General features: G+C 46.5%; 2 protein-coding genes across 2 annotated transcripts in view; both read left to right on the forward strand.

The window, feature by feature from the left end:
- The window catches only part of LOC133386136 (short transient receptor potential channel 2-like), a 33,497-nt gene extending 32,687 nt beyond the window's left edge, over positions 1-810 (forward strand). Inside the window, exon 14 of the mRNA XM_061629742.1 lies at positions 365-810. Within this exon, the coding sequence (XP_061485726.1) occupies positions 365-810 (446 nt within the window). The remainder of the gene's footprint in view (positions 1-364) is intronic.
- A 2,276-nt stretch (positions 811-3,086) lies between these two features.
- Positions 3,087-14,431, forward strand: ART1 (ADP-ribosyltransferase 1). Its single transcript, XM_061629214.1, has 5 exons — positions 3,087-3,222; positions 4,509-4,586; positions 6,894-7,629; positions 8,797-8,835; positions 8,934-14,431. The coding sequence occupies exons 2-5, from the start codon at positions 4,524-4,526 to the stop codon at positions 9,032-9,034; spliced, it is 939 nt and encodes a 312-aa protein (XP_061485198.1). The 5' UTR covers positions 3,087-3,222; positions 4,509-4,523; the 3' UTR covers positions 9,035-14,431.
- Positions 14,432-14,542: the final 111 nt, after the last annotated feature.

Below are 14,542 nucleotides of genomic sequence, written 5' to 3' on the forward strand. Positions count from 1 at the left end.
GCTGTGCACACATGCCTGCCATCACTCAAGATGGTGGTGGGAGTGTCAACCCTTTTGGGACGTCCCCGCTGCCATCTTTGGTGAAGGTAGACCTGCGCACGCAGTGGGCCGGGCATTCACGCTGATGCAACAGGTAGGCTTATTTAACCCCCGCACAGCCTGTAACGTGGGGGTGGGGTGGTCCATGGGAACTCCCGCTTTGCGATCTATGGCAGTGTCCTCCAACCCAATACTGCCGCGGGAGCTTCACTGTCCCACCCTAAGGAGGAGCCCCTCAGGGGCCCTTGGCCAGAGCTCAAGCTAGCTGCCTGCTGGCGCTGGCCCTGAATAGAACTCTCTTTTTTGTGTCTACTTGTGCGTGCAGATCTGGGGAACCGCCTGACTGAGCTGAACAAGTCCGTGCTGCGCCTCCACTCTGAGATGAAGCATCTGCGCCGCACCGTGGTGGCCAATGGCACAGCATCCAACCCTCTGGATGGGGCTAGTGTGCTGCGCAAGTACATCATGAAGGTGCGCAACAGCTTCCAAGGCTATGATAATGATTCAGGCAGCTCTGGTCCTGGGTCTCCTGTGGAGGTCGTTGTGCACCAGAATGGGGTCATAGTTGAGGAGGGTGAAACTCCATTGCCTCAGGAACATGCTGGAGGTGAGGTGGAAGCTGAAGAGAGGCCTCAGGTGGAACCAAAGGAGAAGCTGCCCCAGGTGGAAGATGAAGAGAGGCTGCCCCAGGTGGAACCAGAGGAGAGGCCACCCCATGTGCAAATAGAGCTGGCAATGGAAGAGGAGCCTGCAGAAGAGCCCGATACTTGATTTGCCTTTCCCCAGAAGAGGGCCAATCTGTCCTGTTCTCAGCTGGGATCTGTTCAGGGTGGCATTTCCAGGGTGGCTGGACAGCCACCTGTCGGTATGCTTTCATTTGGATTGGGGGCTGGACTCGATAGCCTTATAGGCCCCTTCTGGCTGTACTAGTCTATGATTCCTTAGCAGCATAGGCCAAAGTCATGCTAATAAATAGGATGCACACAGGATGCATGCGCAGAGCAATGCAATGTCCTTTCTTAAGCCAACATCCTTTGGCAATGGAATATGGAAGCGTTCAACTGGTACAGGGCTCTTTCCTGGCCGGAATGGGAAGGGCGTGAAGTTCTCCCCTGCAGAGGCAGCGTCCTCCGCAAACCAGCAGCCGGAGGATGGGAGAGGAGGAGTATGCCAAGGGCAGCCACAACTCCATTTAACAAAAGTGCTTCTAGTCCCCACTGAGGCTGGGACTCTCCCAAATAGTTGTCAAGGGGAGACACCCACCTACCCACCCATGCAAAAATTGCACTACAGGAACTGAACTTTTGTGAACAGATTATGTAATGTGTGCATCTGGCTTCCTTACATTAAGTTTATTAATCACGTAAATGGATGCTATTAACTACAGTCAACTTAATAAACATTTTATTGGCAATATGGTAATTCCTGTGGTTTGGTATTTTTTTGTGTAGAAATGTTGGCCATGCACAACAGTTGTTGTTGTTATGTGCCTTCAAGTCGATTTTGACTTATGGCAACCCTATGAATCGGCAACTTCCAAGAGCATCTGTCGTGAACCGTGCTGTTCAGATCTTGTAAGTTCAGGTCTGTGGCTTCCCAGAATCAACCCATCTCTTGTTTGGCCTTCCTCTTTTTCTACTCCCTTCTGTTTTTCCCAGCATTATTGTCTTTTCTAGTGAATCATGTCTTCTCATGATGTGTCCAAAGTATGATAACCTCAGTTTCATCATTTTAGCTTCTAGTGACAGTTCTGGTTTAATTTGTTCTAACACCCAATTATTGGTCTTTTCCACAGTCCATGGTATGCGCAAAGCTCTCCTCCAGCACCACATTTCAAATGAGTTGATTTTTCTCTTATGTGCCTTTTTCACTGTCCAACTTTCACACCCATACATAGAGATTGGGAATACCATGGTCTGAATGATCCTGACTTTGGTGTTCAGTGATACATCTTTGCATTTGAGGACCTTTTCTAGTTCTCTCATAGCTGCCCTCCCCACTCCTAGCCTTCTTCTGATTTCTTGACTATTGTCTCCATTTTGGTTAATGACTGTGCCGAGGTATTGATAAACCTTGACAAGTTCCATGTCCTCATTGTCAACTTAAAGTTACATAAATCTTCTGTTGTCATTACTTACTTATGCACCACAGACACAGCACAAATATTGTTTATAGGCCTGACAAAATGGTGTGTGGGGTCCTTTATCCTGAACTCTTATCCCACCCCTCCTGTGAGCTTTTCAGGGTCACATGAACACAGGCAGGAGTGGTGCTACTTTAGAGGAGGCAGAAAGGCCTGAAAGATCCATTCTCCCCTTCCTGATTAGCCACCAGAAGTGATGAACAGATGGGACAAGGACGATGGTGTAAATGAGCACCACAAAAGGGAGAATGTCTTTGGATAGTGGGCTAGCGAGTGCCAGGATTTGGTCCAGAGTACCAAATGGGCCACTGAATTCCAGTCCAGTAACTTGATGCTGGAGTCTGCCTTTCAAACTCTTGTTGGTCGTTGGAGCATGGCAACTTGAAGGGATGTACAAACTGTCCTGGAACAGTCTTTGCCAACCTGGTGCCCTTCAGATATTTTGGGTGACAAGTACCATCAGCCCTCAGGCAATACAGCTGTGCTGGCTAGGGCTAATGGGTGCTATCATCCAACACATCTGGAGGGCACCAGGTTGGCAAAGGCTATGCTGTGGGATTGAAAGTTTCCCCTGGCAGCTTCTGAGGATTACCCTGATGTCCTATCTTGTAGCAGTCCATCCTATGGAGCTACAGTTGCTAAGTAATTAGGGGAATGGTTAATACAGGCCTTTCAAGGCAAGAACTTTAAGTCAAGAACCCCTTTCCTCTGTTCCAGAGCAATGCCTGCCTGCCTGCATTATTTCCTCTGGGTCAGAAACACAATCTGTTGAGACAATGTTCTTGGAGGGCTCCTTGTGCAGAGTTGTTGGGTATTAATAGCCGAAGAGTGAGCAGCAGCGATGGTGGTGGTGGCTGCGGCAGTGGGGATTTCCAGCACGTTCTATAAAAAGCCAAACCACTTGCTTGTCACCTGTCCTGTCAACAGATCAGCGTCCCCCAACCGCGTCTAGGCACAAGAGGCGGCTGGAAAGAGTGAATAGAACCAAGAAGCCACAAATAAATTTGGCCATATTGTTTTCTGGTGAGAGACAGCAACAGGTAAACGTTACTGCTTCTTTAGAACCAGTTTAAGAAAACTTCCTTGCTGTTTGAAGAACATCCCTGCCCTGAATTTTAAACTGGGTGGATGAAGGATAAAGCAGCCAGCATTTCAGGGCTCTTCCAGTTAACCTGTTTATTGAACCTTCATCCTGATTTGCTTGCACAAAACTTATGTGGAGGATGGAGGTTAGATTATATCCAGCCTTTTTATAGGGCATTCGTTCTGATTTCTTTGCGGGGAGGTTATTCAACAATGAGCATTCGTTCTGCATTCATCCTGATTTCCTTGCATGGCATCTGCACGTCTTATTAGCCATTCCTTCCTTCTACACTTGTCAGTGCATTTCCCAGTCTCTTTCCTAACCACAAAAAGTACTTTTTTAAAAAGTGGATTTGTTGTATTAGGGCAACAGTGTGCTTTAATCCCCTTTAAACTGCACAAACCTACATTTCTCGGAATGTACGCACTTAACTCCCTCCTGGAAAATACTAACAATCTAAAGTCGCCCTCAGACAGCAGCTCTGCTGCTTTCGTTCTTAACTGTTCCCTGTGTACTGCCCTTATTATTGCAGATAAGAAATTCTAACAAAGGATCCTACATACGTCGCATAGTGGAATTGTGCAGGGGGGGCAGAATCTCTGAGGTCTTTCCTAGTTAGCAAACCACAGCTGATGCTGCTCACACTGGGAGCAAATCAAGCCCTCTGTTGCCTTTCCTGCCACAACAAATGAAGCCTCACTTTGCTATTGCGCTCTTTGCCTAGAGCTATTTAAAGTAGTGACAATACTGATGGTGATAGCTTGTGTTAACAGCTGAAGTTGACAAAATGCATGTTTAGTCTCATAATTTGGTTTGCAGGAAGGGGAAGTTTCCTTCTTGCTTTTGTTTTGATACCAGTTGACCACTCCTAAACTGGCTCTGTGAGATGGGTATTGGGGGACCCTGTATTACAGTGATTCCAGGCCTATCTCCAGGATGTGTTTCAGATAATAGCATTGGGTGTGCTTATCTCTTGACTCCGTGGTAGTTGTGCTGTGAGGTCCCAAGGGTGCCATCCAGTCCACAATGCTATTTAACGTCTGCATGAAGTTGTTGGGAGCAGTCAATAGGCAAGGTGTCACAGTACACTGAGGACACACAGCTCTATATCATGACAATAAGGAGCTTGAACTCCCCAGATTTTTGAAACCTCAAATCTGTTTTCAGTGCCGAGACTTGGCAGAGATGACATATGTGAGATGAAATACACTAGAAAAAAATGACTTCTTTTCTTTTTCAAAGGAGTGAGCAGTGAAGATGCCTCCTTTGCAAATGATCCTGGTGCTGTATCTGATGGGGATATTCCCAGGAGACCTTCAGGTATGAAGACAGTGAGAAGGGTTTGTACCTGGGATTTAGATCACACAAAGTTCCCTTTTGCATGATTCGGGGCAGAAGAGCCCTGACTGGATCAGATCAAGTCCAGTATCCTGCCTTCCACATTAGCCAATCAGATGTCTCTGGGAAGCCCCCAAGCAGGGCATGAAGGCAAGAGCCCTCTCCCACTTTTGCTCTCTAGTAACTGGCAGCCAGTGGTAGACTGTTCCTGAACATGGAGGTTCAATGTGGCCATCAGCCATTCACAGGGATGCCCCCCGTTCATTTGTCTAATCTTTCAAAGTCCCCTAACCTAGAGACAGGAGATGTGAGCAGACCAAGCAGGTGCCGTTGTTGCCAGGACTGCAACATCTCGGGGTTGTGAGGAGCCACTGCTGGCAGGGCAGGATGCAGGAGTGTTCTTCTACAGGTTCCCCAGAGTCACTTGACTGGGCTCTGTCACTCCTTGTCAAATGAGAACCATGCCTCAATGGCTCGTGGCCACAGTATGAAAATGAAGCTTCCATGGTCAGAGGCAGTATACCCATGAATATCCATTGGGGGGAACACATCCAGTTGGGAGTGGGTTTCCTTACATCTCTCCTACCACTATTATCAGTCTTTTTTGTCATTATTACCACTTGATGAAAAATGGATATGGGCTGCCTTCAGATTGATCCCGACTAACTGCGACCCTAGGAATAGGGTTTTCATGGTAAGTAGTATTCAGAGGGGGTTTCCCATTGCCTCCCTCTGAGGCTGAGAGGCAGTGACTGGCCCAAGGTCACCCAGGGAGCTTCATGACTATGTGGGGATTAGAAACCTGGTCTCCCAGGTCCTAGTCTGACACCTTAACCACTACACCACACTGGCTCTCTACCACCCGGTAACTTGATAACACTTCTTAAAACTGCAATATTGGCCACAGGGAAAATTTCCCCATTCCCCTAAGAGATATTGTTAGCCAACTTGGGAACAGGGTGGAACAAAACTCTTCCAGATACCATCAAATAAAGTATGGCAGTGAGAAACTCAAAAAGAGCGAGCCACTTCCACAGGGGAAACTTGGAAATATTATGTTCAACATGTACATCTTCCTGCCACCTTTTCACCTTTGATGTTATAATCATGTTTATTATTGCACAGTGATCTGACCCATAAATAAGAGCATTTTTAGAATTTCAAAGTTTAGTACACACCAAGAGTATCATAAGATCCAGTATTTATGTCAGATGGTCTAATTTTTAGCACAATCGTAACTTTGGAAGAACTAAGCACTAATTGCAGGTGAGGTTCATACCATCAACTTGCATTTATAGGGACAGAAGGGAGTCCATTCCTTAACTGTCACAGGAGATTTTAAGGGTCTATTGAAGATAGACAATTTTTTTCAGTGAGTTGAGGTGCAATATAGGTGTTATTGTACCATTAACTGCTGTGCTCTTATCATTGCTGGTCCCAGTGCTGGCAGTTATGAAAAAGGCAAATTCCTTGCAAGGCAACATTAGGAAAGGAACTAGGGGAAAAACCTCGTGATATCTTAATGCTGCTACATAAACTTATCGTGCGGCTGCATTGGGAATACTGTGTACAGTTCTGGTTGCATCACCTTAAAAAGGATATCGTAGAGCAGGAAAAGGTTCAGAAGAAGACAACCAGAATGTTCATGGGGATGGAGTGACTCCCCTCTGAGGAAAGGTTGAGGCATTTGGGGCTTTTTAGTTTAGAGAAAAGGCGGGTCAGAGGAGACATGATAGAAGTGTATAAAATTATGCATTGCATGGAGAAAGTGGATAGAGAAAATTTTTTCTCCCTCTCTCATAATGTTAGAACTTGTGGATATCCGATGACGCTGAATGTTGGAAGATTCAGGACTATACATTTAACAGTGCATAGTTACGCTCCCGGGCCCTGTTGTTCGGGTGCACACGCGCGATCGCTCACAGTCTCAGAAAGAAGGCGCTGCGGGCTGCACCAGGTGACACCAACCCTAGTGATGCCACTGGGAAGAATTGCTCTTGCGCTCAGGTCCTGCTGGGGGCTTCCCATTGGGGCATCTGGTTGGCCACTGTGAGAACAGGATGCTGGATGAGATGGGCCCCCTTTGGCCTGAACCAGCAGCCAGCTTCGCTTATGTACTGCTGATAAACATGTTCAGCAGTTCTTCAAAGTAATTTTAAAAATGCAAAACCAACTTGACCAGAGAGTACACTTCAGCTATAACCGGGGACTACAAAGCCCTCCCCCGCCTTCCCTAACCCTCACCCTACTCCGGCGGGCTATCTCTCCACACGTTCCTTTCTGCTCCAGGTCCTCTGCTTTCCCATCCAGAGAAGAGACCTATTCCCCATCAAAGAGTCCACACTCGACATGGCCTTGACCTCTTTTGATGACCAGTACAAGGGATGTTCGGATCTGATGGAGGCTGAGCTGGCGGAGATAAACCGGACTGAGTTTACCAGCAACAGAATCTATGCTGAGGTGTGGGGGGAGGCAGCCTCTAGGTGGGAGGAAAGGAAGTTCTCTTTGCCCCCAGGCCTTAAGCCGGAGTATGCCATTGCAATCATGGCCTACACCATCCAAGGGCGCTTCCCCAGCAATTTCAACACAGCAGTGAGGGAAGCTGGGCGCACCAGAGACTATTACCTCAACCACTTTCACTTCAAGACCTTCCACTTCCTTCTGACCAGAGCCCTTCATGCCCTGGGGATCACCTCCTCCCCAAGGTGCCAGAAGGTGTATCGTGGGGTCAGGAACATCCGCTTCACCTCCGAGCGCCTCAAGCAAGTCCGCTTTGGACACTTCACCTCCTCGTCCCTGAGAAATGAAACTGCCCTGCAGTTTGGAACAGACACCTTCTTCACTATTCAGACCTGCTATGGGGTCAACATCAAGAATTTCTCCTTCTTCCCAGGGGAAGAAGAGGTCCTCATCCCCCCCTTTGAGAAGTTCAAGGTGACTAATTTCACCAAGGCAAGAGAGACAACCTTCATCCAGCTCATCTCCATTGAAGACTCCAGCTTCTCCAATTGTGTCTTTGTGAAAGGTAACAGCCAACAAACTGGATTCTTGTTGCTGGTCCTGGACAATTGTAGAGGGTTTAAAAACAACAACACCCTATAGCATCCACAAGTGGACAGCTTCTCCATAGATCCCCCTTTCTGCGTAATCCAGACCATGGGGTGTCTGGGTGGGTGGGTGTGGTGTATATATACGCACTACAAGGGACAGCTGCTGCTGTGAAGGCAGGTATTTGCAAAGCAAATAGTACAGGTGGCTCAAGCCAGCCAGCCAAGCTGCACGTGGAAAGCAGGAGAAAAAGCAGGTCATTATTCAACCTAACCAGGGGGCGGAGGAGGGGCAGGGATTTAATTTGAACAGCAACTATTGCAGTCACAGAGAGCGTGGATATGAACAAAGGCATTCAAATAATCCAGCAGAATTTTTGAGGGAGATTACAGCCGAACTCTGCAATACCCAATGTGCTGACCCAGAGGAAATTGGGGGGAGCATTTTGACAGTCTTCTATGCTGTAGAAACATCCCTTAGAGAGTACTGCAGTGCAGAACATCTATGTACTAAGCATGTTCTCATTTGTAATGTAGAGATGCTCTAGGCTATGTGGAGTGGAGGTGGGGAGACGGGCATATTTGCTAAGGTCCTCAATAATAATCCCGATAATACTTTGTATTGCAAATATTTCTGGAAATAAAGAACCTGTCTGGTTTTGTGTATGTAACTAGGAGGTATCACGTGCATTGGAGGCTGGTGGCTCCTATATCAGTGAGGGCAGTGATTCCGCTCCAGGTTTTAGGCCAAACTTTCAAGGAGCTGTCCAAGGTGCTGATCACCTTGGACAGCTCCTTTGAAAGTCAGACTAAACCCAGAGCGGAATCACTGCCCTCACTGACATAGGAGCCACCAGCCTCCACTGATGGCATGGTACGGGATGAATCAGTGAGTGAGTCAGTCTAGCCATCTATCCAATTGATAATAGCCTCCAAGGAATCCTGCATTGTACCTTTTGGACAGCAGGCGGATTCCCTGGTCACCCTCAAAACTTCGTCCCACCCCAAGTGACTGCTTGGGTTGTGTGGACAGCCAGCAGCTCAATCTGGTTTCATGCCCACACAACTCCCATCAACTAGTCTCAAAAGAGAAAATAATCGAACAAGTAAATTGCTCATAACTATTTTTGCTTTGCCATTTGCAGAGAAAAGGTGCAAGACACGAAGATGCAGTTTCACCTCAGGTGAGGGAGTTACTGATTATTCTCTTCCCACCCAACATTCACATGATTAAAAGTATTTTAAAGTCCAACTCCCCCCCCCCTTTTTTTTATCTTGACAGGTGTGAATCTGAGCCATTTATCTGCTCATGTCCAAACACCCTTCTTTCTCTGGGGATTCCTTCTCATTGCTGGTGCCCTCGCATCCCCAGGCATCATCTGACCTTAGCAACAAAATCTCAGTCTCTCAATACTTTGCAGAATCCTCTACTGGGAGAGGGCAAAAAGGAGAAAACTGTGTGTGCGAATTTCAGCCTTTGCTTTAATTAACAGCACAGAGTGCCGGCTGCAAATAAGGCATTTTCTAGCTCAAAGTGTGTCGCTGGCTGGAGCGTCAGGGTCTGCTTTCATTATCCAGTTGCTGTTGCTGTAGCAATTTAAATGGTGTAACTGTGAAGTCAGAGGTGGAAGAACCTGTGGGCTGCCACGTATTGTTGGACTACAGCTCCCATCATCCCTGGACCTTGGCCACGCTGGCTGGGGCTGATGTGAGTTGGAGTCTAGCACCATCTGGAGGGTTTTGTTGTTGTTATGTGCCTCCAAGTCGACTACGACTTATGGCGACCCTATGAATCAGTGACCTCCAATGGCATCTGTCATGAACCACCCTGTTCAGATCTTGTAAGTTCAGGTCTGTGGCTTCCTTTATGGAATCAATCCATCTCTTGCTTGGCCTTCCTCTTTTTCTACTCCAAAGGGGGCCCATCTAGTCCAGCATACTGTTCTCATAGTGGCCAGCCAGATGCCTCTTCTGGGAACTCTACAAGCAGAATGAGACTGCAAGGGAGCTCTCCACATTTAATTCCTTTGTTTAGTAGATACGTATTTGGCTGAACGCTGCCTTCAGGGGATCAACGAACAGAACAATAGCAGAGGGGAAAGCCAAATAAGACACACTCACAGAGATTATGTCATTACAGCCATCCAGCCTAGAGGTCAGTGAGGCATGGATCATAGTGGTCAAGAGTCCTCATTTTCTAGGAGTGGCTGTAGCTGGCCAGGTACAGCAGCCTAAGCTGAAAAAAGGCTCTTTTCACAGCAGTTACCAAATGGGAACTCTTAAAAAAAAAAGCCAGGCTTACCATTATCCCCAAGGCATGGCCCCATCTAGAACGGGGGAACGTCTAACCTCCTGATCAATTGTACCTCCCACCATTAACATCACCATCTTAGGCTGTGAGCACACTAGTCGCTTACAGCAAAGCGTTTCCATTGGCTGCACCTGGAGGGGAAATGGGTTGATCTGCCAATCAGTTGCAAAATCTTTTTGAAGCTAAATTAAAAACAACCCTGAAGCTGCTCCCACCAGGATTTACAGTAAAAATGGGGCAGGTTTGACGAGCATCGTGTGTCCCCGATTTCAGGAGAGAGAGGTGGAGACGCACTGGAACCGGAGGGACAGGGAGTGTGTATCTACGCTTAGATGGATTCCATTTCAGTTTTATTCACCATCACCCTGTCCATTGTTAAGCACATAAGAAGAGCCTGCTGGATCAGGCCAGTGGCCCATCTAGTCCAGCATCCTGTTCTCACAGTGGCCAACCAGGTGCCTGGGGGAAGCCCGCAAGCAGGACCCGAGTGCAAGAACACTCTCCCCTCCTGAGGCTTCCGGCAACTGGTTTTCAGAAGCATGCTGCCTCTGACTAGGGTGGCAGAGCACAGCCATCACGGCTAGTAGCCATTGATAGCCCTGTCCTCCATGAATTTGTCTAATCTTCTTTTAAAGCCATCCAAGCTGGTGGCCATTACTGCATCTTGTGGGAGCAAATTCCACAGTTTAACTATGCACTGAGTAAAGAAGTACTTCCTTTTGTTTGTCCTGAATCTTCCAACATTCAGCTTCTTTGAATGTCCCCGAGTTCTTGTATTATGAGAGAGGGAGAAGAACTTTTCTCTATCCACTTTCTCAATGCCATGCATAATTTTATACACTTCTATCATGTCTCCTCTGACCCGCCTTTTCTCTAAACTAAAAAGCCCCAAACGCTGCAACCTTAGAATCATAGAATCATAGAGTTGGAAGGGGCCTTGTGGGCCATCGAGTCCAACCCCCTGCTCACAGCAGGAAATTCACAGCTAGAGCATCCCTGGCAGACAGCTGTCCAGCCTCTGCTTGAAGACATCCAGCGAAGGGGATCCCACCACCTCCCTAGGCAGTCGGTTCCATTGCCGAATTGCCCTTACTGTCAAGAAGTTCCTTCTAATGTCCAATCTGAATCTACGCTCCTGCAACTTAAAACCATTAGACCTAGTCCTACCCTCTGGGGCAGCAGTGAACAAATCTGTACCCTCCTCTATGTAACAGCCCTTCAGGTACTTAAAGAGTGCAATCATGTCACCCCTCAGCCTTCTCTTCACCAGACTGAACATGCCAAGTTCCTTCAACCTTTCCTCATAAGACTTGTTCTCCATACCGGCTATCATCCTCGTCGCCCTCTTCTGATCCCGCTCTAACTTGTCTATATCTTTCTTAAAATGAGGCGCCCAGAACTGAACGCAGTATTCCAGATGAGGCCTGACTAATGCAGAATATAGTGGGACTATTACTTCCCTCAACCTGGAAACTATAGCTCTGTTTATGCAGCCCGAAACCGCGTTTGCCTTTTTTGCCACAGCATCACAACTGCTGGGTCATGTTCAACTTGCGATCCACTACAATTCCAAGGTCCTTCTCACACGCACTACTGCTAAGCCAGGTATTTCCCATCCTGTACCCGTGCATTTTGTTTTGTGGCCTAAATGCAGAATCCTGCATTTGTCTTTATTGAATGTCATTTTATTAATTCCAGCCCAATTTCCTAGTCTATCCAGGTCCCTTTGGATTTTATTCCTGTCTTCCATTGTGTTAGCTATTCCTCCCAGTTTCGTATCATCCGCAAACTTCATAAGGCTTCCCTCCACTCTGTCATCTAAGTCATTGATAAAAATGTTCAAGAGTATCGGCCCCAGGACAGAACCCTGTGGCACTCCACTCGAAACCTCCTTCCAGTCCGAAGCAGAGCCACCGACGACCACGCTTTGAGTATGGTTTTCCAACCAGTTGTGAATCCACCTGACAGTATTTCCATATAGTCCGCATTTGACTAGTTTGCTAATCAAAGGGTCGTGGGGGACTTTGTCAAACACTTTGCTGAAATCTAGATAGATGACATCTACAGCATTTCCACCATCTACTAAGCTAGTGACCCGATCAAAAAAAGAGATGAGATTAGTTTGACAGGATTTTTTCTTGACAAACCCATGCTGGCTCCTTCTAATCACAGCATTGTCATCTAGATAGTTGCCAATGGACTCTTTTATTATCCGTTCTAATATCTTTCCCGGTATTGAAGTCAGACTGACCGGCCTGTAATTCCCCGGATCTTCTTTTTTACCCTTTTTAAAGAGCGGGACGACGTTTGCTCATCTCCAATCCTCCAGCACCTCTCCCGTTCCTCATAAGGAATGGTTGTCTCTATGTGCTTGTTTGGATCTGACTCTGTTGACAAGGAACACCAGAGGTCAGTGTACCAGGTCAGGGTATTGGTCTATCTGGCCGAGGAGTGTCCACTCTGACTGGGAGTGGCTCTTCAGGGGCGTCTCAGGCAGAGAACGGTTCTCCGCATCCACTGCTGCTTGGATCCTTTTCTAATTTGTTTTTAAATTGTTTTTAAATTGTTTTTAGATTTTTTAAATTGTGTTTTTAAATTGTTTTTTGTGTTTTAAAATTTGTATATTTGTTTTTAATGTTTTAAATTGCTGTAAACTGCCCAGAGAGCTTTGGCTATGGGGCGGTATATAAATGTAATAAATAAATAAATAATCAGGAGCACGAGGAACTGCAAGGAGAACCTCCTGCAAGCCAAGCCAGTGCTCTGCTAGCACGCTCTGGTCTTCCCTTCCCAAAGTAAACACAAGGTCTTCAGGCCATCTCTCCCATGCAGATGCCAAAAAGTGTGTGTGAATCTAACTCAACCAGCAGAACCTCATGACAGTGAATCCCAGCACCACCTCAGGAACGTAAGTGGAGCCCTGGCTGCAGGATCAAGCCAAAGGGGGCCCATCCAGTCCAGCATCCTGTGCTCACAGTGGCCAACCAGACGCCCATTATGGGAAGCCCACAAGCAGGAAGTGAGCCAAGAGCCGCACTCTCCCCTCCTGGCAATTTCAGCAACTGGTAAAATGTGCACTTATCTGAATCTTTGAAATTTGCACCAGTCTCCCTTCTCATTGTTTGTTTATTTATTTATTACTTGAATTTATATGCCACTTTCCCATACAAATATGCTCAAAGTGGCTTACAAAACTTATTAGTTTTAATATCTATGAAAAATTGTATTTCATAACCAGCGTCTCTGATTAGGAAGGACAGTAGCCTCAATGCTGCTAATTCTAATAATTCAATTACTAAATTACTTCTCAAGATGCATGGCCCCTGAAGAAATAATGTTAAGTGCTAATAGCTATACCATGTGTGTATATTAACCAAAAAAGGGACTGTCCTCACCTTCATTATTTCCTGCTCTTTCATTTATCTGGGGCAAGGCTCACTGAAACCGAGCCCCTTAGAGATATTCAGTTCAAAGGTCATGATAAAAATAAAAATAATTGTTCTTCAAATGCTATTTTCAAAGGCCAAAGTTTCTGCCTTGAGACATGTCTGGAAGGCAATTTAATGACAACAATATCCACTTAAGCAGGCAACCCTATTGCGGGACCTCATAATATCATCTGCAGCATGGAGGGGGGCTGTCATTCAGGTGATTCATCTTCCAATGTGACAGATGCCATCATCTGCCAGCAATGACCTCCTTCATTCCACAGAGCATATATAGGCCGGTCCCTTCACATAAAAAATAAACGCACACCCATCTGATCAGAAATGGCAGTATTAAAAAGCTGGGGTGGAGTGGGGGGAATCAGTTCAACCTGCCAGGACATTCTGTAAGTGGCCCCAGAGAGTCCAGCCTGGGGCAAAGCAACTTCAAAGGGAGACTGCAAGATGAACAGCTGAATCACAGCACGACAAGAGGTTTAGTGCCATCACTTGGGGACTGAACCAAGATAAGGGGTTCTTAGCACGTGACATCGCAGAGACCATCTCCTTCTCTATAGGCTCTCTTGGGTGATAAGATCAGCAGAGGGGGGGACTTCTTGGTCGTTTTGCTACCCTCAGAAGTTTGGGGGATGGTGCCCCGGGAGAGGGCCTTCTCTGTGGCAGCCCCCAAGTTGTGGAATCCCCTCTCTACGGAGCTGCATCTAGCACCTTCGTTATACAGTTTTCTGCGAATGTTAAAGATGGACCTCCTTACCCTGGCCTTTGGCTCCTGAGATGTCTGTTTTCAGAACCCCCTCTGTTCTTGTGATTGAAATGTGTTTGAATTCTTTTTAATGTTGTATTTTAGATTTTGTAATCAGACCTGGGCCCTATTGGTGAAGGGTAGGCAGTCAATCAATCAAATTATTATTATTATTATTATTATTATTATTGCTGTAAACTACCCAGAGAGCTTCGGCTATGGGGCAGTATACAAGTGCAATAAATAAATAAATAAATAAAATTTGGAGAAATTCTCATTAATATGCTGAAGAATTTTCATTTTTATTTTTAAAAAACCACAAATTGCTGCACAGATGTGGAGAACCAAATTTGAGGGCTCGTCCAAACGACTGTATAATGTGCGATATGATC

This window comes from Rhineura floridana, chromosome 5 (genome assembly GCF_030035675.1).
Source record: "Rhineura floridana isolate rRhiFlo1 chromosome 5, rRhiFlo1.hap2, whole genome shotgun sequence".
In the NCBI taxonomy this organism is placed as follows: Eukaryota; Metazoa; Chordata; class Lepidosauria; order Squamata; family Rhineuridae; genus Rhineura; species Rhineura floridana.